Genomic DNA, 25,860 nt, shown 5'->3' with positions numbered 1-25,860 from the left:
ATTGTATGATAATAGTGAACCTACGTTACTAGGGATTCGAGTGTTTCCTCGTAGGAGTCTGCTGCAATGTGTTTATTCATTTCTCATCTATTTCGAAAAAAAAAATCTGTGCGTAGTTTGCGTTTACTCCACGGTTGTTTAATTGTTTTTCAAATACCTTTTCTAGTGCAACAAATTTTAGGGTTGCCTAGATTTTTCTCTTTCAGCATTATCGAATAGGACTGAAGATACTCACTTCATTTAAATGCAACGGAAATGTTTAACTCTCTGCGGATGTATCAATTGTTCAACTTACAGAACGAACAACAGATTTTCAACATTTTATCTTGTGAAAAATTGATTATTTTCATTATTGAGGATTTTTTTTTCAGACTCTCGCATTATTATTTATACATCTCGTTCTCAACTCAGACTGATTCTAAAGGAAAGGTAGTACTGCCTACGATTTTGTGTGGGAGCATTTCAATTGAAACCGGTGGAAAATAAACTTGAATCATTGGAGAAATTTCATTGATTACAATGCAAAAAATGTATTGATTACCCGATTACGAAATTAGAAAACTCTTAAATCACGGCTCATTATTTCAAAATTCATCAATTGTATAACTGAGATTTTTGACTTTTTTCATTCAGTGGTGAAACAAGAAGTCATCCTTTTTTTCAAATACAGAATTACCTCGACAATGAGACATTCTCGAAATAAATCCACATAAAAAAAACAAGTGATATCCAACAATTTTATTGCTCACATCTTGTTAAAAACAGAGCTATCTCCGCAACAAGTGATTTTTAGAAAGAAATGTCAGAGATATGTTTTATAGAAAAAGAGATTTTCTAAAAAAAAAAACTTCTGGCATTTTCTCCTGCAGCTTCAAGTTACCGAGATAACTCCAAAATTATCAAGAATTGACTCGAGATCTCGATCTTCACTTCTGAATAAATTCGTGTTGCCTCAAAATAGCCTTTCGAAAACCCCCAATACTTGACATTAATTGTAACGACGACTTGCTCCTTGTTCAATTGAAAAAATTCACGCACCTGCTCTCCCATAATATTTCCCCACGTCAAATTCAAATCCCCCGTCAAGTACTGCATTATCCTCATTACTCCACTGTTCATTTATAATTCACACTCGTACAATCCACTCGAATGTATATTCTCTCATTTCACTCACTCACTCTTTCGCATTTCGTTCGCAATTCATGATTATATATTCGTTTCGATTCTTTCCATCTTGTAAATTACCACTTTCATATATTTTTTTGTAATTTTCTTTTTTCTTTTTTATTTAAAAAAATACTGAATTAACCAAGCTAAAATCACAGACTTGCTGGAAACGAAGTCTCCAGCGGTTATTTTTTTCATTTTCTCATTATTTTTTTTTGTACAAATTCTTCCTGAAGGACTCTATGCATAATTACAAGTTCTGCTGAAGAGTGTATATATTTTAATTACAATTGAGTACGTGGAATTAGTTATTATCGCAGACGCTTTATTTGCACGCAAATTCCAATTAAATGCTGATAACATTATTTTTGTTTCATAGACTGTTCTGATTATATCTAAAATATAATATATATATATAAAGTTGTTTCTTTTCACTGTACAGTAATTGTGAATTTATACAAAAATGAGAGAGAAATTATTAAAATGTAAAAAATTTCAGCATTCAATTATGATTTGTTTTCTGTTAAATTTATCAGCAATTTACAAGTTTAAAATATTGCGTAAACTGAACCTGAATGAATGCAAGTGTATGGGGAAGAAATGGAAACATTGATGAATGAAAATTAAAATAAGAATCATCAGGAGGTACCAGTTTAGCCATGATTTCGTATGGGCACGTAATAATACAACTAAAATGGGGCGAATGTACAATGAATCATCCTTTTACATCTTTTACGTATGGGTAGGTCATTCCACCGAATACTAAATCAAAAGAGATTATGCAAGAATTCAATATCAATTGAAAGTACTAAGACAATTGTACGTATGTAATAATTCCTTATTGTTGCTCCTTCCCTCTGCTCCTCGATTGACAATTTTAATTGAAAGCCAATGAAAGAAATGAAATAAAAAAATAAAGACAGCAAATATATTCTTTGATATCGATTCAATACTCGTTGGAATGATCTAATAGGAATTATTTTGGTCGGTAATAAACCCCTCAGAAGGACGCATTCAGTATAAATTGTCAACCAATACCAACAAATATTGTCTTACATGAATTCATTTTACTCATTTCACCGTTTACGATAATCACAGATGTGTTTAACACTAATTGCTACGTACACAGAGCCTTCCCCCAAAAAGCGTCAGACACGACGATAATTGAAATCCGTCCCCTTGGTATCACCTTGAAATAATTTTGCTCACGCGTTTAATATTCCCAAGCATCTCATCGTAACGATTTAATCTGCGAACTCATTCGTTCACCCTTTGCACATTCTTCGCACACATTCATTCATCCTCAAAAGGCATCCACTCATTCCCATCAACTTTTCGTTTCTTTATCACGTTTACGAAGGATCAGCACTCATCCATCCTTAAACTACCTAAACGTTTCGGATCTGAGAAAAGAAAAAAAAAACAATGCGAATAAAAAATAAAAGATAATATATCATTTGTACGATTATCTCGGTGGCATTTGTTGGGTCAATTAGTAACTGTCGATGGTACCTTTCATGTAATTTCAGTGTGAAAAATCCTAAACGATCGCAGACAGGATTCTAAATGAAAACTTCAGAGAGATTAACTTTCTTGATGTTGGAAAAAAAATGTATTCGTTAGAAAAGAAATTTCTGGTCCTGGGAAAACTCAGCAAAAAAAAAATACTCCTGCTAAATAAGCTTACGCGTCACAAGTACATAAGTAAAAATTAATTGTTATTAGTGAATTTAATTGGCAAAAGTAATTTTTTCTTCTCAGTGTAACGGAGTGGCAAATTGATATGAATTAAAGTCACAATTTTTCGTGTATAATTTATCCACAAAACCATAGATTCAAGACGGAAACATCGTAGGACTTTTTCGTAGTCAATTAAATTTCCAACAAAAAAGGTCTTGATACTTCCGCCTAAAATCAATATTTTTTGAGATCCACCGACGTCAAACCAAATTAAAATTCGACTTATCTCACTTTCTACTTGACTAACGAAATAAAAAGTTTTCTAGATTGAAGATAATAATGTAAAATGCGAGAACTCCGTTCCTCGATAGCAGAAACTTTTTTTTTTCAAACATCAAGAAACTTTTTAATCTCTGGGTCCTGATTAAAAGAAAAATTCCCCAGGCATCACTCTCGTACTATTAAATCCCTTCATTTCGCGAATAAAATCACAGCTGTTTTAAAAAGGATGTAATATACAATTAACAGATCACAAATACGTACATGTACCTGCGCTCCAATTCTACATACAATGCTATGTGTCTATGTACATTTACACATACTATTAAATTTTCTCTCCTCTCCTCCATATTTAACTCTCTCGGTCACAAAATTATCAGTATTTTCGAGGTCTCGAGAGATTTGAGATGATGACGGTGCTGATGTTACTGTATTATCATAAAACAGGGGCTGGACGCGTTTAATCTCGATGTATTGTTTTGTGCCGTGATATCAAGGATTGTCCGTCGTTGTTTGTTTCTCCGAAATTAAAAAATCCCGTTCAACTTCATTTCTTTTCCCATTAAAAAGAAAAATAGCATCACACTAGTCCTCAAACGGACAAACTAAAAATGAAGAAAATAATCAGACAAGAGATGTCGGGAAAAAAAATGAAAATAAACGATAAAATTACAATTACAACGATTAATAATAGAAAAAAAAAATTGAGATCAGTTAGCTTGCACGAGGCTAGTACATATTTAATTCCCATTGAATGTTGGAGTCCACCGGTGACGCAGTATCTCTTTTTTCCTCACATTTTTTTCCCCTCTGATGCTGGCGTACGTTAGAATCGGCGGTTGGAGTCAGATGGACGGACTTGTTGTACGAAAGTTGATGGTCTGACGAACGATCGAGCGTCCAACATGGCGGTGATAGCAACAGATCCCCATGTTTTTCTCCCCATCCCTCATCCCCCCATTGTCGAAAATAAAAGTCTCGTAAACTCAATAAAGTAATAATACGCTGATGGAGAGAAAGAAAAAGAAAAGACGCAAACGATATATGAAGTAATTTCACGTGATAAACAAGAGTGTAGTACGAAACTCCAAAGATAATCTTCCAAGATGATGAAGCAAAGGTCCATGTATCATTCCAGTGTAATTGAAATGGTCGATTGGCGAAACAACACGAGGAAACACGAAGATCAATGTGGGCGTTTATAATATTTCATAATTTGTAATTAATTCGATGAATTTGTCCTCTCCATTAGCGAATTCAACTCGATACGAATGCAGCTATTTGTTCATTGAACTGCGTATGCTCGTATATGAGTGAGTCCTTGCAGCTCTCGTACTGCTGCTGCTGCGAGTGAGATGCTGGTGATGGTGATGATGCAGCAGACAGAGACGACACTGAGCTCGATGATGAGCAACTTGACGAAACAGATGATGACGATGACGATGGCCTGGGTGTCATCTCCTCAGGATCAGGCTCTGTTCTCTCATAGAGAACACATATGGAACCATTCTCACCGATGCGATACGACACCTCAGCTGGATCAATCCACATTGTCAATTCACTCGGGAATAATGTATGCAATACTGTTGGTAATAAACCAACATTTCTACCAGCAAGTGCTATTACTGGATCCATTTTTCCATTGATACGTAAACAACGATAACCAGATCCACGATTTGGACGATCTGGAAACCAGTGATCTCTGTAGCGTCTACGTAATACATCACTCAATGATGATTTGAATTCATCGAGTTGACGCTCCGACAGCTGGCCAGCCTGTAGTCGGAGCAATTGGACGAGAAAGTCCGCTGCCGATATTATTTCCAATTTCATGATTATTAATGTGATTAAAAAAAAAAAACCGTAACACTCCTGGGGGAGGGGGACTCGAGGTTTTTATTCGTCTCGATAGCCGATTCGTTACTTCTTCTTCTTCCTTTTTTTTTATTATTCGAGTACTCAAATGGCCCCCTTTTACTCTGTCAGGGGTCACGGTGTGTAGCGTTCAGCAACTTTCCAAATGGCCACAGTATTCTCAAAATGGCGTCGCCACTGTACGTAGCGGTTGTTAGAGCGTTGCCACTCCAGCTCGAACGAGTCGTAATTAACCTTCCGTTACCAACACCTATTTATCTCGAAACACTTGCTCGTCTCCTGATCTTTATTAGCAACAATCTATTGCAGATTTTGTACGAGATATCGAAGGACAACGATGGGCACACAACGGCACTGCACACCTTTTCGAAAATACAACCGGCAAGACGATTTATTTATTTTCCCTTATTTCTTCCTTTTCGCTCGGCTCGATTAATTATCTCACTCGCGGTTTTACAGGCTGATGAATCAGGTTGATATCGACTGGTCTTGCTCCGACTGCTCCTTACAATTCCGTGAATTTGTCGATGTGGATTGCTGTATTTACGGTGATAATTACTCACGGCGTGAAAAGAAATATTTAGTGTTTCGTTTTTGATTGGCGAATTGAAATGAACACGAACCGCACTTTACCACTGCCGAGGACTTTCTAATGGCTTCGTTGTGGCGATGCTTCATGAGCAAGACTCAATTCTTTGTTCATGGAGAAACGGGTGGTGGCACCAAACATCGACCAATCAAAACACCTCTACCATCACCCACTCTATGGTTTCATTGCCCCCACCACTAGCTCTTCAAGTACCACGTGATCATTATTCTGTGTGGTGTACGCTGCGCACCACCGGCAGTACCTTAATTTCCCTGTGTGGGTCTCCAGACCGGGGGCTTCCTGGTGGGGGATCCCCGTTGTTGTGTGGGTTTTTTCAGTATATGGTATTATATATTTTTCTACATATGTGTGTGCTTGTCGGGGCAAGAGGCTGCAGCTGCGAGCCAGGATAATGGATGACGTGGGAAGAGGGGAGCCCCTCTCTTTTACTCGCGAAAAAAAAAGGGGAAAGAAAAAAAAAAATGAGAAACCTCGTTTCACATTGGCCTCTTACCCATCCACCCAAAACACTGAATATACTGAAAAATTTAACTTTATCTCCAACAACTCCCCTCCGCTGACATGAGGTGACCGTGAGCTGTTGGTTAATCGTTTTTTCTTGTAACCAATTTTATGTTGGTGGATTGATTTATTTTAATTCGTTGGGGAAAATTGATTTTTTTTATTTGCAGGTTTTTTATTTCGGAGAGCAGCTTTTTGGGGTGAAGCTGTGGGAGAAAATGGCGTGATTTTGTCATTGAGTTTTGTTGTTAAATATTTTGGGAATTAGAAGAGGCTTTCATCAGTCCGTGGGGTCGTGGAACCAAACGGTATATCTTTGGGGCTTTTGTTCCTCAAGTTAGAATGTTTTTTTTTGTTTGGGAGATGCATGCATTTGGATTTTAATATTCTCACGATGAATGCAATTTAAGAGTAAATTGCTGATGGAATAATTAATATTTTTATGACGGAGTGATTATTAAATTTCTTATGACTTAATATTCTTATTTAAAATTCAGAAGAAAAGTTTCGTTTGCTCGAGTTTTAGGGATTATATAAATTATATATTCTCAGGCTACATATATATAATATCAGGCTGAGATATCAAATTTTAATGAATACTCAAGAAAATTAATTTATCAATTCCAAGACCTGCGGAAATTGTATGTTAATTATTTGTTGTTAGAACTTTCCAGATTTTTAACTGGAGATTCAAAAGTTATTTTCCAACAGAATAATAAAGAGGAATGAGTTCTCAGTAGTAATTTTCCTACAGTTTTTGAGGAATATCTCCGAAATTAAGGAAGGTAGCCGATTTTTTGTAATGACTTTTTTCGTAGTTCTCGATCAGCTCGACAAAAAAGATTCAACCAAAAATTTCGGCATCTCCCATAATTTTAGAGATATTACCAAAAAATTCACGGAGTTAACTTACATCGTTTTACCAGTTCACTAGAAATTTCATTATTTTACCCCACATTTCCAATTTTTTAACGAAATGGAGTGGATATTTTTTTTTCTAGTTTTGTTGGCGAATGGGGGACAAAGGGGATGGATGAATATGGGAATTTGAGAGACACTGAGGCGAGTTGCCATGAAACCGATTTATCGCGGGCTCCGAAAGGGGAAGCCGAGGGGGAACAGCTAGAAAGTTGCAGTCGTGGATTTTTTTTTTGTTTCATTGATACTTCCATCATTTCAATCAGCTTCTCTCGAGATTAGAGCGATATTTCAAGGAAGAAAGCGCCGTTCTGTGGAATGAGTTATCGAGCGTTTGGACGCCGCTCCGATGGGCATAAGTAAATTACGTTTTTATATATAGGATTTATTCTAGAGTCGTCTAGAGTCATGAAAGCAGTTATTTATTCGGCCTCAGTCCCGCGAAATTTAATTTTCAACACGATTTTTCCATTTAATTATTTCACGAAAAGGATGAAAAACCGATAATTCATGTAATTATCAATAATTATCTCAATTAATTAATAATTATTAATATTAATTCATTAATAATTAGTTAAACATAACTTTCCAGAGGTTCTGGTTAAAATTCTTATACTGCCAATTTCCCACGCAATCACTATCTGTTACCGTAATTTTTTTAATAAATTTCTCTGCAGACGAAATTTTTGAAAGTGAAATGAAATCTCAATCTAATTTGAAATGCATAATCTGCTTCAGAATATTTTCGTGTTATTAATTGTATTGGCATGTCAGTGGATAATTGGAAGAGACCAGAATGGCTTCAATAATTTTTCCATGCATTAAAAAAAGTAATGATTTTTCTCCTGTCCTCAGGGTATTGAGTTCATGGCGACTGGGGGAAGACTGCAGCTTCATGTTTGGATGATTGAGATATTTTTGGGGATAATCTTTGACACGACCAATCGAATCTCTGGGATTATCGATATTTATTGGGGGATCCGATGGTGCAAATTTCGGACTGAAAGCTAAGGATCGGAAAGTGTGGAGTTGTCGGGAGAGAAAGCCAGTGCATCGAGTCCTTTCCAAAATAATTTCGCGGTTTCACTTGGTGTAGAAGACATTTGATTTTCGGTTCACTGTGGCAATGTCGACGCTTCATAAGTGAGAGAGTAAGAAAAAATGATTAATCTTCATTTTTTTTTCTTTCTGATGAATCATTGAATAATAACATGATTTTTGGTTTGAGGAAATTACACTTTTTAATTCGGCTGGAACGAGTTTAGCTCATTAATTTCTTCTGCAATATATATAGAATATATTATAATAATTGACAAAAACTAGAGGGGATTACATAATTTTTTATTTCTCTAATTTCTCATACTTTTCAAAAGCAAGTTCTTCTGCAATTAGTCTTTAAAATTTAATTGAATTTTAGTTTTTAATTAAAGAAGATAATTTTTAATTGATTAAATAAAAATCAATGAAAGTTGACGGAACATTTGAATTATCAGAACTTCATTTTGTTGTTTGTTTTCTTAATCGATTGAATAGTTCTGACTGAAAAATGAAAATTGAAATAAAAAAATGTCATTTCCTCAGAGCAAAATGGAGAGAAAAATTCCATCAACATGATTCAAAAAAATGTCTACCATTTTAATACGATGAACTCTGAAACACAGTGGGTCATCTGAATTTTGTTTTGCTCCCATGCATGTATACCCCCTCATTAAATTTGCATACAAAGATACACAATATAATATCAGCCTAATCATAATTCATGTATGTTTATCGATTTCTTGTGTTGTATTTGTACCAGATATCCCACCGCTACGTGCCATTCCCCACGGTTATCAACAAGAGAATTATCGAGACACTCCTATCAATAATCCAATCTCGAAAACAACAATAACAGCATGCAAACAACACAATTGACAATTATAAAATATCTCCCTGGATTTTCCCCTGAGCAGACCACCATTGACCCTTTATTTATTAACAATAAAATTCGTTAACTATTGATGAAGGCTTCCGTCACATTCATTTTGCAATTACAATTGCAATTTTAATGTTGAAGACTTTTATGTGCCACATCTAAGTATCCGCTCCAGTCTGTACATAATTATCCGCGTAAACAAATATTGTTTGAATGAAATTTAATTGAAAATTATTATTTTCAGACCGTTTCCGGTCTATGTTTCTAGATAATTTCATCATGGCAAGTGGGTTTTATTAGACTTGTTTACAAATAGACATGAGACCCACCCAATCAAGGGAAAGGGAACATCGAGGAAATGCGTCGTAATTCCATTTCGAAAACTCAACGATATTATGTGAGACCAATAGTTTCCACGTAAAAATTGGAATCGTAGAATGTCAAGAGACTTGTGGCGATGGAGTTATCTCCATATAACCGTGGAGTGTTTTATTTTTACCTCGGGACTTCATATTTAGAGGTCTCACGGATGGAACGATTGGATAAACATCCTCTTCTGGAGTTCATGGGGACCCGCATCAGCAGTGAACATCACAGATGGAACATTTCCAATCTTTTCTGTGAGAACTTTACTGTTGGAAATTTTATTGAATTGAAATAATGGTTCTTGGAGTTATTCCCGCAAACAAAAATCTCCAAGACGAAATTACCTAATAAAAAATCCCCCAAACAACATCCCCTAAGAATAAAGATAAGAAATTAATAAAGTTGTACGTTGGACGGCTCACTAACGACTGCCATCTCGCAGACCACTGAACCAATAACATAAATCAACATAAATATTCAATCTCTTAATCTATCTCTTTCTTGTTGAATACTGTCGAATAGTACGCCTCGAATAATCGACAGTTCAAAAGTCGAGCCCCAAGAAATAACACAGTAAACGAAACAAACGGATCAACTGAATTAGAAGTCGGAGAAAAAATACCTCAACGAGAGCCCCTCTACTAGCGCAAGTAGAATACGTAATTTCTTACGCACATGAAGTACGACAATACAAAAAAAAACAACAGCTACTGTAATGACGAATGCAAATCTTTTTACAGAGGTATTACACCTGGGTGATTATTGTAGGACTCGAAGTGAAGAAGAAGCGAAAGAATTTTTGTTCTTTGGGAGATTTTCCCGGGATTTTCTGATTTTACTCATTTTTCTACCGATACAGTAGTAGGAAAATTCAGACTATTATTTTTCCAAGATTTTTATTGAATTTTCTATTGAAAGGTCCATTGAATTTAATGCTTAATTATCAGGATGAGGTTTAAAGTTCAAACTGTCTTTGAAATACTAATAATCATTTCCGATAGATCAACACGCAAAAAATCTGAACGTACATTACGAGATTGGAAATGTAAATTACAAGATTAAAATTGTAAATTACGATTTCAAACTCGTACAGGGAGGGAAATTTGTTTAAAAAATTGCCTTAGCGTCTAGTATTTATGCCGCAGAGTGTCGAATGAGGAATTTTTACCAGAAAATCTGGGTAAAATTAGCATAACATTAAGTTAAAATCGTGAGAATAATCGTAATTTTCACTGAGAGTTTCCGGTAAAAACCGAGCTAAACCGCTATTTTACAACGGAATTACTATTTCTTAGGATAATCTTTCAAATTAATTTCTCTGATATCTTCAACCTTTCTCTGCAAACCTTCAACGAAAATCGAGAATTTTCTCAACAGAAAATCGTGAACCTCTGGAGTTGTATCCCAAAATATCCGAGAAACTTTTCCAATTTCAGTTCTGCAATTCAATATTCAATTGAACTCAATGCAAATCAATGCAATTCAATATAAATCAATATTTTCTGACACATTTTTGAATATTTCACTCAGTGATGACGTCAAATACAATTGAATCAGGACATAAAACCTTTCAGAAGCAGTCGAGCTCGATTTTATATCTATTGTTCAAAGATATCTCATACCAGATCGCAATTGTTCGCTAAATTTACTTCCAAAATGTGTTCTTCTCAAATGAAAAGGATATCCCCCATTGGATCTGAAGTACGTCAGAGCAGTAACAATTGTCTTTAAGAAAACAATTCCATTGATTCCTTCTGAAACCTTCGATTACCCCTGAATTGTCTATTTACTATTCTCCTTCAAACTACAAAACCCTGTCCACTCCATTAATTTGTATGTTGAAGTCGTTTATTCCCCTGGACATATCAATTCCATGAATATTCTATTTATTCCTGTATTCCAATCCACTAATTATTGAAATTATTCAAAGCCTCGCAATATCTATTTATTTTTCTTCAGAATTCCCTTAAAAAAATTGTGAATGCCTCATAACAAGAGAATAATCTGATGTTCTGACATTTCTCCGTTAAAAAATCGCGTAACCGTTCATTTAATCAATTTCATCATTTTTTTAGAGTTCAACATCGAGAGTTGCCTCATCCGCAATATAAATCTAATGAAGTTTTTTTTTTTGATAGTGGGATATTATGTAATCATGACCAAACAAGGAATATGTGAGAGGGCGGGGCTAATAGACACTTTAGACATTTTTAGTTTAATATTCATAAGACAGGAGTGAATTCATCTAGTGATCTCGGTCGCGACTTTTTACGATGAGAGCAAATTGCACTCTTTCGCGACAAAAACAAATAGTTAATGGTGTTATTATTGAGTTATTATAACAATTGATCACCGATTACCTAGTAGTCTCTGACTGACTGGACTTTGAGCAAGGTATATTACTTTTTTTCAGGACTTTTCCATGAGAAAACAAATAAATAGTAATAAATACAATGAAATACTGAAATACTCATTATTTCCGGAGTATTAGGAGGAATTTTCTACCAGGAAAATAGACCGGACGTCTTTGGGTGGAGATTTCCAGGGAAAAGACAGGAATTTTTTTTGAAACCGTAGAGCTCAGAGGGGGTCATACAGAGGAAGGGACTCGCAGGTATAAATGCAACTGATACAGGTCTTTCTTCAGGCCTGTCCAGCTGGTTCTTTCATTTACGAGCACCTCAGGTGATTGTCCAGGGGGCGGAAAAACTTGATGAAAAGATTGTGACAAACAATGAGAGATTTTCCACCAGCCGGCTGTAAAGTGCGGGTGGACCTTTTGCAAGGATCGGTCGAGGTACTGAATGAATCATCCCGAGAGGTACAAAATTTTTCTCTGAAATAATGGCGTCAGAATAATTGCCCCAGGTAAACAGATTTGCTGGAAAGATTCTTAAATCTAGTTCAACAGTCGCAAATGATTTTTCTACGAAAGTAGCTCGGCCTGAGGCACAAGAAAATTGCTTTTCATGAGTGAGTAAATACGAGATAAAGAATACCAAGGCTGAGGAATCGAGCAGTGGAAAAAAATATATATATAATACCTGAGCAGCTGGTTGGACTCTCTTTTTTGTCTGTGTGGAACCCTTTGAGAATCTTCAGTCCGTAACAAAGGGAAGCCATGCGTGGCTCAAAAAAAATTCCCGTCAAGTTGAATTCGAAGGAAATAGTGACGTCACTGGTATATTTCCTGCATTGTTACAACGTCAACGAATTTTTATAAACAATTGGAGTGAAGAACGAGGGATGACAGCGCCCAAGGCAGCACGTCTGGAAAATTTTCATCCTTCACGCATTGCTCAATGGAAATAGCCATTTCAAGGATAGATCAGTGCAGCTCAGGAGTTGTCATTTTCCAGGGTGGCCTTGAATTCCATTTTCGATCGGTTCATAAATTTTGAGGCTTCACTCAAAATTCGACCAATTTTCAATTTTTACAGGCAAAAATTCTATAAATTACAGGTGTTTTCAATAAAAATAGGAATATGCAAGTTAATGGTTGATTGAGAAATAGTCACTTCAAGGGCGTATCTCCTCCACGATGTAGACATTTGTGTAAACAACTGGATTAAATGCCTATGTATGGTAGTTCTTAAAATTCCAGTGAACCTACGAAATCTCAGAGTGTACGGGAAATTCCATTTGAAATCTTTAACGGCAACCACAAAAGCAAATTTAGTACAAAAGTTTAATGAAGATTCTTTGGAATCGAGAATTTTACAAGGTTTCTCTATAAAATGGGAAGTATCTAACTTTCAACATCTACTTTTGGTGAAGTTCTGATGTTTATGAAGCCATTTGAAGAGAATTCCTAATGAATAAGCGAGAACTTGCTCGTGGAATTATGATAGATAAAATATCTGCGTATAAAGAATGGAATGAATCTCCTGATATTTCGGACGAATGAGCGTTCACTGTCGTCACATGTCTGTGTAGTTCTGTTTTAGTTGTGATGTAGACGTATACGTGACTGTAGTCACGACGTGTCCCTGTCTTTGTCCCTTGCCTTCCTGCCAACCAAAACTGTCAAATACCAAAATAAAAACAGATTGCCGATGGTCAAGATCTATGAAAAATCTGGCAGCCCCCAGTCTCTAAGTCCATCCTTAATGAAAAATCAATGAACTTTCCGAAAGATTACACTGAGTTCGATTTCTTTGACAGGAAAATCTGTCATGGATAAAAAACAGATTTTTCATAACGAATCTGTCATAGATCTGTCTGGCCACATATCATAGATGCACTTGGAGACAATTTTCTAAATTTTGTGAGAGATTAGGTTGAAAGGGATTTTTATCACAGGCAAAGCTGTCATGGACTAAAAAATAGATTTTTTATGGCGAATTTATCACAGATCAAATGAAAATTTTCTCAATTTTCCGGAAACAGACAAATCTGTCATCTTTTCTTCTCTTCGTGTTCAGTCACAATTTTTCAATAACTCTCGTAAATCTTTCCTGTGCGTATGTAATCGATTGTGTGTCCATGTACTGTATTAATGTATCATGTCGTGCCCACATCAGCTCACGTCACGAGTTATTGTTTCCACGTTAATGACTCGGATTACCCGGATCCTCCAGGCCCTAGTTTCCTACACGATTCGTTGTTTCGAAAAGGGAACTAGTTTTGCCGATGTGAAAAGGTACTTTGGGGAATGTTGAAAGTCTCCGGTGGATTTTACGAGAACGACAGATGGCGAGGGACAGCTGGCCCCTGAACGGCGTCGATACCACCATCGAAAAATGAATCCACTCAATGAACAACAAATGCATTCAATAGCTCATCAATATTCTTTGGAAAATTATCAACATTTCAAAATAAATTTCAACCATTTCTCCACCATCTATCTGTCATCCACACTCATAATACAAAAATTTTGGCAATTCGTTAGCTACCAGAAATGTCATCTCTACATGTACATTACTACCTAGTGCACATACATTTGTGTATACATAATAAATTAATCTAGCAGAAATTTGATTTTTTTTTCAGTGGGGAGTGGTTCCATTCAGAGCAATAAATGAAATGAAGAAAGAAAAGGGAGCGACTCTGGTGAAACCGATGGCCTACGAACTTGCAGTCTCTATTTTGAAACATCAAAAAGAATATTCCCCCGTCTGGTGGCCGTATGTTGGATGATAAGTAATAGGATACAGTTCCAATAACAGAAATAAATGAGAAAAGTCACGGTAGGTGTGTTAAAACAACATGGAAAATATATTTTTCCATCCACATGCAGATTTCCCTCCAACTCATGAATGATGAACGATTCTTTTTGCCGGGGAGATTTCATCCGGAGAATCGATTGAGATATATAGAAGAGATTGATAAAAATTCGTACTTTGGAAATGTTTGAATTGTAGACCTGTCGCGAGATATTCTACTCCAATTGAGTACAATTAGAGTATGAAATTATAATTTTAATGCTGCATTATCGAAACCAGGAGGTAATTACTGTTTATGCTGATATAATTCCTCAGAGGACTGCGCGGAATCATATTCCTAATTTATATACATTTATCCAGAATAATTATACTGCATGTAATGAGAGAGTTGTTTCATTCGATTTGTGAGACAGAGCTGGTGTAAAAAAGCAACAGACGACAGGAAAACGAGGAAAAAAGGAGGGGAAAAAAATGTGGTGAGGGTTTCTGTGTAAGCCTGGAAGAGGCACTTGAAGTGTAACTCCCCAAGCAAGTCAGCATATCGTCCGGACCTGAGACTACGGTAGCCACCACTGGCATCACTGCCACCACTTCCACCACTTCCACCACTTCCACCACTGCCACCAGTTCTGCCATCGCCGACGCGTCGTTGCCAAGCGGAAACATGTACAATCCGTAAAAAGACATACTAGAGGCTATTTTATTTTTCTATCCATTTTTTTTTATACCCAGAGAATCGGAAAGTCGAGGCTTTGCGTCATGGTATTGAACCATTTTTCCTAAATATAGATATTGTGACGATCTATCCATTTTGAGAGCTTGTCATTTCCAGCGAAATCACCAATTAGCCTGTCAATTCTTCTGCACGAGGATGGAGAATAGGATTTTTATGGTCAATCGTGACTCCACTCGATATTTCAATTTTTTATAAGCTCCCCCCGGCTGTTCTGGTCGTTAACCTCCGCCAATATTATTTGCGTACATTGTTGTGCACTTACTCGGAAAATAAATAAGACAGAAATCTTGTTGGATACGAGATGATTTATAGAAATAAGAACGATTCTGGTGGAGGTGACCTCACGCGAGTGAAACACTCATTTCCAGTGTTGCCAAGTGTAATGTTGGCGTTTACTCACGTCTCTGTGTTATTCTGTTGTGAGAAACTCTTTAAAGGAGATATCGCCATATCTCTCGAGTCGTCGAATCTTTTTATTTTCATCTCTTATCGTATGATTTTTTCTTATCCCATATTTTTATCCCAGGATATCTCAAGATATCTCAGGATATCCTAGAAGTTTTAGGAGATCTACCCAATGTCTGGATTTTTCTATTTAATTAATTAATCCCTGCTTGTTTTTGGGAATGATGAATAATTGGGATTACAGTTCAAAGACTGCTCTCCATGGATACTAAAGGGGGAATAAATTTCAGCCTGCAGGAAGTTACATGAAGTGTTTGTGCACTGAGGCAGTGACTCTTTATATCGATTGGAGAACTGTATTTTCTGGATTTTTTTCAAATGAAATGTGTCGACTAGAAATTTTTGCCTCTTCAATGATGGAGTACTGTTATCTGGCCTTTCTTGCTGAGAAAAATTTGTTGAGGGGTTCATGAGGAATTATTATTGGCAGTGGATCAGCGGTGGATGGAAGGACAATAGGAAATTCTCATTGAATTGATAACCTGTTAATCAATGCCGATCAAAACCGGATATCCGCTGGGGCAATCAACAAATGTAACTGCCATCAGTTTTTTCATTATCGCGATTTATTCAAGAGTTTTAGGCCGAACTTTTATTGTTGGGGCAATAAGTAGTATTTTCCGATCAAATCGAGATCAATTATTGATTGAGATCATTGACACCCTTAATGAATAATTAATCTTCAATTATAGTCACTGGTTTATGATGATAAATATTTCTGATACAATTCTTAGACATTTTTGGAAATTGTTAAATCCTTTTTTTCAGTTTTGTCTAATTGTCGAAATTCATTTTTCTGAAGATTGATGATTAAAAATATATGAATTTTGAAGAGTAGACTCGATTGAATGTTTATTTTGTACGAGAAGGCTTTTTTCTTTTTTTTTTCTCTTTTTTATATATTTTTATTGGTCATCCTCTCAATGGATAGACACAAAAACGAAAAATCTATGGAGTGATTAAAAATTTATTGAATTCAATGGGAAACTCTTCCCCATCCGCCAGAATCTACGTATTTCGACCGGATTTCAGGGATATATAACTCGTAACTTGAAACTGAATATATTTCACATGTGGAGAGTTATTTAATACCCTCCAAGCAACGAGAGAAAATTGAAAAATGAGAAGCTTAAATTGATGGGAGTGGAGAGGCAGAAAAGACCTTCTTTAAATCTTCGTTTTCTCGAACAAAGGGAACGAAGAACTTCGACTAATTACCTAATTAAGAAATTCAAGTGAACTGTAGGAAAAATATTTTTGGAAGTTAAGCGAAATCGGTCATTTTTGGAGCAACTCACACGATTCCGTCAGAATGAAGATGACAAAATTAAATGTTTTGTTTCAACTTTTGAGACTTTGGAATTCAAACACCGATTATTTCTTTGGTAGTGTTTAATGAACGATTTTGTTGGCTCAACGATGACTTTTTTGAGAAGTTATTAGTGTTTTTTAGGCGTAATTTGTTCTTGAACATAAGAGGTAATATCCGAATTTTCTTAGAGTCGTGTATTTTCCGAAGACCCTTATCTCATTTTTTCTCTTGAACTTGGGATTATCCAGATGTTTTTGCGGCCCTCTCGACTCTCTTATCTCATCCGTCGGGGATTCTCAATATTTGATTGTTTCAATTTTTAACGAGATTCGTTGCAAGTTTGTTAAAGGACTTGCAGCTTGCCTCTATTTACATCTCATGCAAAGTCTCCAAACGACTATTTATACAAAGGATAAATAAATATAAAATAGCGAGCGGTCCTTAATTTATGGAATTAGGGAGGACAAAGTAATTTAACAACACGTGTTTAATTACTTGTGATGTCTTATCTCAGAATTTTAATTCAGTCTTTCAAGTTCTCATGGTTCAGTACCGACACATTAAGCTTATTAAATTCACATTTTATTAAGTTAAAAATTCAGGTATCATTGAAACTGAAATTTTAATAAATTTCTCGGAATAAAAATTCATCTGTCGATTGATCATTAGTTAATGGTCGATAATTGACTAATAATTTAACTCATCTTATCAATTAACCTTCAGGATATCACTGACAGCTGTTTCGTACTTCGATTCGATATCTCGATTTATCTACGTAGCTACCGATTTTTTTCTGAGTAAAGCGATAATCGTTTCACCTTGAAAACGATTCGAAGTGGAAACATAAAAAAATTTGATTGAATTCCCGACAAAGACCTTCAGTATTTCCCTGTGTGGAATCAATAATTTTTCACTTCAATCGATGTCCAATGAAACTGGAAATTCTACCGGTTTTTCTAAAAAATTTTTGACATTAATTTTGCCCCACCCTCCGGGGATGTCCTAAGGACCCCTTCACCCAGGGTGTCCATATTATCCTGCGAAAAATGGTACTTTAACCTGGTGAACCCTTGGCTGGGTCATCAGGTCGTACGATGACCCAAGTCTCTGGGAAAGATGGCAGCACATGATAATAATCGCACACTGACACTGAACGACGTGGAAATTACACCATGCGGAGTGCACGTTCCCGAGGCCAATATCCCGTCGAATAATGAAAAAATGACAGAACCCCTAAACAACCTCAAGCAAAATAAATCCCTTCAACGACTTCCCCAAAAGCATTAATAAATCCATTACATAACTCACCTCTTCCGCTATTAATCTCCAATGGTCTCCACCCCCGAAGTCCACCAGTAAATCCCAAAAGTCACGTGAAACGCACATGAAATTATTTTCACTATTCTATTCACCAGTAAATAAACAAAAATTCACAAACACTCCACGTCTGCACTCACAGCACTTGGATCAAACAATAAAAACGATTGGAATTTCTTTCACGACGAATTAATCGCGATGATCACTTGATTTATGTCGGGGCACTCGGGTTAATATAAAAAATTACGGTAAATTAGTGAATAATTGCAGGGAAATGTGAAGAGCGCATCGTGAACGGGTGCAACCGGTAGGACAGACGGAGTGCGCATGCGCTGGCCCTTCCTCTGACGCCCCCCCCAATGACGCGCTCGTGGACTAACACCGCGAGCCAATCAGATTCTCCAGATCCAGGGGAACCCACCAACCCCACGTCTGCGCAATCCAGAAGAACATCACGCGGGAAATTTTCACGACTCGCCATTCGCCGGATTTATTCTAGATGGGAATTTTATGGAGGGGTGAGGTAATTTCGAAAAATTGCCGAAAATCAAGTTATATTACGTAATGAGTGTGTAATGGATTTTTTGATTCGTGGGAGGGCTGTGATTTGAGTCAAATATATAACGCACGTGTTTGGTATAGTATGTTATGTAATTGGGCCAGTACATAAAAGTTTGAACATAAAATTATGTGTATACAGAATTATTCGCAGAAAAATAACCTATTTATGCGTAACTTTCAAAGCATCAATTCTCATTCCCATAAATAATTTGTAAATGCATTTGAAAACGGGAATTTTATCAATGTCGTGGGGGTTTTGGCGACCGGGGCGGCGCTAGTTGTATAAAATTATTGAAGTGATGCTTGCATGCTCTTGTATATGTTTGCATGTCCGAAGTCAAAAGACATAACCAATACAAATGAAAAAATCCCCTTCCCGTGGATCAACACGATCGACTGACGCTGACAATTTGAAAGTTGGAACGTCATCAGTGTTTATCCTCGTGTTTCGTCGATTAATGATATAAATATTATCTCGTCTCATGTCCTCGATTATGAGGATTTTATCGAGGATCTGAGGGAATTCATGAGATCCGAGATGAATTTCATGAAGAGCGTGTCAGTGAATAATGTTAAGAGTGGAGATGCCATGCAACTTAATAATGTTGAGGTATTGTATACAAAAGTGCAGAGGGTTTATGTGAAACCTCAGCACAAGGAGGAGCGGCAGAAAGACCTGAGGGTCAATGTGGAGATTCACTCGGGGATCAGTCCTGTTTGTCAAAAGGTGATTTTTTCCGTTTTCTTAACCTAAATCGTTTCTGTCTTCATTAGGACAGTTTAATGTTCCCTTTTGAATTGTCCTCTTCAGTACTAACAAGAGTAGAATGCTTATTGAATACTAAACAATGAAATACCAAACATATTCAATATTTCCTCATTAACCAAATCTTAAATACGTCTGAAATACTTTTATAATTAATTCAAAAGAAAGAAGTATTTAGTATTTAATTAGCGGTAAATTTGGTGGATATTTAAGTAATTCGATGGTTTACCTTGTTGTTTATCTTTTGCAATGAATTTCCCAGAACCTGTGTGTTCTTCTGGCAGACGATGAGGATCCCTGCTTCCTCTACTCACTCCTAATCAACGACGAGGACTTCAAGATCCTCAAGGCTCAGCAGGGTCTCCTGGTGGACTTCGACAACTTTGCAACCCAACTTATATGTCTCCTCGAGCAATGCAACGTGTCGTGTCCAGGTGCATCGAAAGGTCCACCGAAATTTCTGCTGCTCCTCGCCGAGGAGAACAGCGATTGGATTTTCAAATTGGTCGAGACGAATAATTTTAAACACTTGTGTCATCTCAGTCTCAGCATTGCACCGGCCAGTGATAACGATATTAAAACACACATGGCGATGAAGATAAAAAAATTGAAGGAAGATCTGGGGAACAGGAATAGAGAGGCGGTGGGATTGGAGACGAGGCTGAATGCACTTAATGAGGATTTTGAGAGCAAGGTGAGGGAGTATGAGCAGCTGGAGCAGAGATTTCTGGCAGATAGAAGCCAGCTCCAGATGACGGCTTCACATCAACTCAGTATTGAGAAAGAAAGGTAAAATTTTTTCTTTATTCAATCCTTTACACTGAAAAAGAAAAATGTTTGCCGAACATTAATTCACGTGGGAGAAATATTTGTTTTTAAAATCCCATTTTGTCAATAAATTTGTAGGTGACCTTGATTAATTTTCGATTGTGACAATCGTGTAGATTCTCGAAGGATCCATTTATTTTATTTGATATTTTTTTTTATTTAATTGTAAAATAAATATCGAAACAAAAATCTCTCCATTTTTAACCAACAACATCTGCCACATTTATTTTCATTCAACGCGGCTATCGGTAAATACTCGATAATTTTGAAAACACTTGTGTTATTGTAACTGAAAAATTATTTGTTATTTTCACTTCAACCTTATGTCGAAAGAATCCTTCAGATATCTCGTAATTGACGTCAATTTTCCATAAATAACTGTTGCCCTGAAGAAATTTTTCTTTTTTTTTCATCAAATATGTCTAATCATTGGAAAGATCGCGCACTTTCGCATAATCGCATTTAAAAATCGAAATACTTAAAGCATGTTACACGATTTCGTAATATCCGTAATCATAATCCATAAAAATTTGACGTATTACGTTATTTTTCACGTCAGAAGAGGTCATTCAAGTTATCAATGATTACAATTCATTATCTCCGTTAAACGTCAGCGTGAAGCTACGACAGAAAACAGTTACGTCATCCTAGATTCTGAATATTCTGTTCACCTTCTCCTATTAAACCCTCAAACAATCAATTCCAGATTGGCCCAAGCAAAACTCGAATGGCAGAAGGTCTCAGAGTTGGAAAAAATCGCGCTGGAACGTCACCAGAGTGAGATCCTGCAGCAACTCCACACAGAACTCTCCGAGCTTCGAACTCAGAACCAATCCTACCGAGAAAAACAAATCTCCCTGGAAGCGACAAACTCAGAACAGCTAAAACAACTCCAAACCCTCGAGCGAGACCTAGAGATAACCCAACGAGACCTTTCCAACCTGAAGAAACAAAATTCAAAACTCGACGTCGACTATCACGACAAGGACAAAGTCGTTAACGATTTAAGAATGAGAGTAGCAGTCCTCGAGCAAGATCTGAAAGACAAAACAATTCTAATCAACAAACACACGGAAATGTGGAAAGCAGGAAAAGAGCAGAAACAGCAATTGGAGGAATTGCTCTCAGAAAAGGAGAATCAACTCCAGAGAAAACAGAACGCTCTGAAACACGTGGGTGACGAAGTCATCAAAGCTAATGAAATAATTAAAAAAATTCAGAATGAGCTGTCGACAGCCAAATCGAAATTAAAATTGAGAACGAGTATCTGCCTAGAGCAGGAAAAATTACTGGATACAAAGCAAAAAGAGATTGGCCAACTAGAGACTAAACTGGAGGAAAATTCAAAAGTAATGAAAGATCTCAAATCTGAAGTGGAGAGTCTGCAGAATGAGGTGAAAATGTTGAAGTGCCAGGTGGAATCTCAGGAGAAAACGATAAAGAACAATGACAACGTGATCGGTTGGTTGAATCGTAGATTGGCTGACAGCCAGAGTCCTCTCCAGGGTGTGACGACTCCAGCGGCAGTCAGTGTACCATCCAATTTTCAATTGACATTACCGAGGAGCAATAAGTTCCTTACAAATAAATTTGAGAGTAAAACACCGAATACTGGAACAACACTTCAGCATAGCGTTCCATTGACAGGGGGATTCAACCCCAGGAATGGTATAGTCCAGGGTTGCAATGTCAATCAGACGTCGAGGACGTCTCCAGGAAGAGCAGGAGTTGGAGTTATCACAGACAGCACTGTAGGACCTGGGGCTTTTATCAGGCCAGGACACATTGGAAGCACGAGTACACCCATGGAGAGGATGAATATTTACCAGAAACTACCAACTGCTGGATTCACGGAGACTGGGGGGAATGGAGTGAATGAGAATAACAATGTGCCTTTGGGGTCCAACATGGTCAAGTCGAAGAGTGCATCTGGCATTGGGTTGAGGAGAACTGTCTTGGATAAACCTTTGTTACCTTCCGCGTACTTTTCCAAGCCTCTCCATTGAGAAAAGGGTGAAACCGTTTGAATTTATTAGATTAGTGAAGAGGTGTAAGACTGCGAGTCGCTTTAGTTAATTGATAGGGAGAGTGTAGTAAAATTAAACACTCCAAAAACAAATCCTTAATGTAATTCAGGGTAACGAAATTTTTATCAATTTCTTATTACTGGAAGTACTGCTGAAAATTATGATTTTCTCCTCACTGCTTGTTTAGTTCTGTGAATTGAAGTCAAGAAAGTCGTTAATTCTTGATTTATAAATATTAGTTTTCCATCAATAATTTCCCTTTTATTGTAATAATGTAAAATGTAGAATTTTTGTGAAAAAGTCCTCGTCAGAGAAGTGTTTCCTGGCCTCAAAGTACAAACTATATCATAATCCATGAAAGATGGGATGATTATATTTTCATAGATCACAAGAGTATTGAATATTTCTTGCCTTACATCATTGTACATATTGAATCACCTAGACCGAATTGGTGTTCTAGTTTAATATCACATGTAATACTTGATCACTTAAGAACAAATAAGAAAATCGTAATTGAAAATCCAGTATTAGAAGCAATTAGCAATGATTAAGGGAGTTTGTTCATTTAATCTACGACATTATCAGTAATAAATTTTTTAATAAAATTATATTTTATACAATGATTAGCCTGTTCGCATATCTTTCAGCGGAATAACAATAATTCATGTTAAATTCCTCAGTAATACCGTTTCTGCATCTCACTTCCAGTACGTCCAATATTTTCCTCAGTCAAAATTTCCAAAAGACGAGTGAACTCTACTTTATAGTGAATTTTTCAAAACTATCTCGCAATTGGATTTTTGCCCGGAATATATAAAATACTTTCTCAACTTAAAAAACAAGAAATAACAAATTTAGTTACATTCTTCGAATAAATTGTAATTTCACAATGCAAATACTCTCCCACTTCAACCTAATAGTTTCCCCTAAGAATTCAATTAATCTAAATTTATAATACAAATCAATTCATATGAATTGGTGAAGATGTAATAATATTCTGTGGGAGTGAGGTCTCACCGTCGAGAAGCAACCGATCGAGTCGTTTACGTCGTCGCTCGCACTTTGGACATGATTTCGTGGAGTTGAGGCAGTCAGCATGGAAAACAGCATTGCACCCTTTACACCTGAACGTGGATTCCATGTCAAAGGGGTAAATAACTTTGGGATTGCTGCAGATCTCGCAGATAAAACCCTTCTGGCTGCACAGCCAGCAGTTGAGGACGTGATTTCTTGCGAATTCAACGACCTTTTGGAGCTGTTGAGCAAGTGTTCCAGTTGGTACATCAAGCAGATCAGAAACTGAGTACTGATGGACGTGCTCATACAGATACTCCCTCGGCGCTACTTTTTTTTGGAGAGAGTCAATTATTGGTTCTCTGCAGGTAAATAAATAGGCACGCAGTAGATTCAATTGGATCCTGAGGGTCTGCAGTTGGGCCATGCTCTCGACTGTTGCATAGATCCTTGGGTTCAAGGCCTTGAGGTTCAGAAGGGTTGAGCAATCTGTGAGATATTCTGCTGATTTTTTACTCACTGGATAGTGCTTCAAATCCCAGTTGTGGATTATGCGAGAGGGAATCAGGAATTCTTCAGTTGACATGCAATCGATGCAGTAGTATCTCCCGGTGAATGAACAAACGTGGGCCTTGGCAAAAGTCATGCCCACGGATAGGCCACACTCCAGGCAACTGTAGTTTTGGGTGTCCAGACCCTTCTCACGAGGTAGTTTTCCAATTTGGTTGTCGAAATCGTCAGCGATCACCTCAGTATCGCCCTCAGGCTCCTTCTCCTCGCTCCTGACGCTGGGTGCATACCTATCCAAAAATTCTCTCAAATCGGGATATCCCCCCGGATGATAGCTCTTAATAAGGGCATCATACGTGGATCCCTCGCCAGGTGTCTTTGGCGCCTCAGGATTGGATGTCCTCGAGATGACAGACGAGGTCATAGAGGACTCGACATCCTCGAGGGAGGTAGACCACCCCAGTTTTCCAATCAGAGAATTCCCCACAGATGCTGCCCCCTCAGCCTTGACACCACCATCCATTCCCTCCACCTCCTCCCCCTCATTTCCTCTCTCCACTCCTTCCTCACTTCCTCCCTCTTTTTCTCCTCTATTTCCTCCCTCGTTCTCCACCCCCCTCAGTATCATCTCACTCTCCACAGTGCTCTTCCCACTCTCATCTGCCCCCTCAGCCCCTCTCTCATCTAGTTCTCTCCTCCCAGAGGTTTCACCAGATGAAATCACCTCCTTCCTCTCTTTCCTCTCCTTTTTCTTCTTCCTCCTTTCTCCATTAGCCAGAATAATCCTCAGAGCATCATCCTCACTTAGACCAGAATTGATATTACTAAAAACCCCAGAAGATCCAAAAGACCCAATACTCCCAATGGAGCTAGCAGTCTCCACATCCTCAAAATTATCAATCTCCGTTATGTCACTATTAATAGTCTTGGCAATATCAACAGCACTGACAATCGGACAAGACTTCAACGGAGGTGACCAAATAGCTGCCATCAGGAGTGGAGTGCTGGACCAAAGATTGAGAAGACTTGTATTGCATGCCAAATTAAAACAAATGGAATCAAGACTCTCAACAAGCCTTCGAGCAACTTCAATATGATCAGCGTCCCTGATAAATGCAGCCCTGTCGTAATAAGGTTTGAGTGATGAATTATCCTGATGTATCGAGGAGAAGTAACTCGAGAGGAGGCCCTCATTGAGGGCAATGCGTATCCATGCCCTGCAGTATCCAACCTCAGTTGTTATTTGCTTGAGCTCCTGAATCTGATTGATCATCTGGCGATGGGAGAAGACCAGCAGTGGACCCCAGAATGATGGCTGGGGCATGGCATCAAAGTCTGGCCCACTCAAGGCCTCTGTCACTCTGTTCAATAGACTGTCCTTGAGACCATGAAGAAATATTGCCTCCAAAACTGCACAGAGTGCCATTGCCTCCTCGCAATTATCCACTGGAACTCCATCACTCACACCCTCCAGCCCCTGCATCTCCATCACAACAATATTCAATTGCTTCCTGAGGGACTCCTTCACCAGGATATTCCTCTTGTTCGTCATTGACTTCACGGTATTCAATAAAGCATTCATTTTTGGGAGATCGCTGGACACTTTCACCTGAGATCATTGCGTTCACGTTGTCCTTGTGGTTATTGTTACAATAACCTCAATTACCTCTCATTCCACTCTTCTTCATTGTCATGTCACTTCATTACCACTGGAGTTGAATTACATGGAGATAACCACCTCTGGATCTACCAAGTGAGAATTTTTTATGGAATAACGGATTTCGTGGGAAAACGTACAGAGTCATTACACCAGCTGACACTTTTTGTCTCAATGACGTTTTTTGTTAT

At 37.4% G+C, this 25,860-nt stretch overlaps 4 protein-coding genes and 1 long non-coding RNA gene across 8 annotated transcripts in view; 2 read left to right on the top strand and 3 right to left on the bottom strand.

Annotated features, from left to right (window-relative positions):
• Nucleotides 1-19,957, bottom strand: part of Ipk1 (Inositol phosphate kinase 1) — a 25,239-nt gene extending 5,282 nt beyond the window's left edge. For 2 of the 3 annotated variants that reach the window (XM_011316147.1, XM_011316150.1), the window contains exon 1: nucleotides 18,298-18,624. The gene's annotated coding sequence lies outside the window, so the exon portion shown is untranslated. Of the gene's footprint in view, nucleotides 1-18,297; nucleotides 18,625-19,862 lie in introns of those variants that run through there. The other variant, XM_011316148.1, reaches the window with a different exon arrangement.
• On the bottom strand, nucleotides 152-5,700 carry LOC105273616 (protein BTG2). The gene is given in 3 exon segments (XM_011316151.1): nucleotides 152-4,481; nucleotides 4,484-4,539; nucleotides 4,541-5,700. Coding segments are annotated over 3 exon segments (573 nt in total). The 5' UTR covers nucleotides 4,960-5,700; the 3' UTR covers nucleotides 152-4,383.
• LOC105273617 (uncharacterized) lies at nucleotides 6,137-9,747 on the top strand. Of its 2 annotated transcripts, XR_892914.1 has the most exons (4): nucleotides 6,137-6,420; nucleotides 7,114-7,389; nucleotides 7,886-8,181; nucleotides 9,190-9,747. It is a non-coding gene; the product is annotated as an uncharacterized lncRNA (long non-coding RNA). The 2 variants fall into 2 exon arrangements; XR_892915.1 differs by lacking the exons at nucleotides 6,137-6,420; nucleotides 7,114-7,389 and adding an exon at nucleotides 7,427-7,542.
• On the top strand, nucleotides 18,870-23,108 carry LOC105273618 (spindle assembly abnormal protein 6 homolog). Its single transcript, XM_011316152.1, has 3 exons — nucleotides 18,870-19,594; nucleotides 19,896-20,422; nucleotides 21,168-23,108. The coding sequence occupies exons 1-3, from the start codon at nucleotides 19,394-19,396 to the stop codon at nucleotides 22,465-22,467; spliced, it is 2,028 nt and encodes a 675-aa protein (XP_011314454.1). The 5' UTR covers nucleotides 18,870-19,393; the 3' UTR covers nucleotides 22,468-23,108.
• Nucleotides 23,070-25,860, bottom strand: Plekhm1 (Pleckstrin homology and RUN domain containing M1). The gene has a single exon (XM_011316153.1). The coding sequence runs from the start codon at nucleotides 25,592-25,594 to the stop codon at nucleotides 23,450-23,452; it is 2,145 nt and encodes a 714-aa protein (XP_011314455.1). The 5' UTR covers nucleotides 25,595-25,860; the 3' UTR covers nucleotides 23,070-23,449.

Source organism: Fopius arisanus, unplaced genomic scaffold (genome assembly GCF_000806365.1).
Source record: "Fopius arisanus strain USDA-PBARC FA_bdor unplaced genomic scaffold, ASM80636v1 scaffold00006, whole genome shotgun sequence".
In the NCBI taxonomy this organism is placed as follows: Eukaryota; Metazoa; Arthropoda; class Insecta; order Hymenoptera; family Braconidae; genus Fopius; species Fopius arisanus.
The sequence above is the reverse complement of the archived record's forward strand: the minus strand, read 5'-3'. Positions and strand labels throughout refer to the sequence as shown.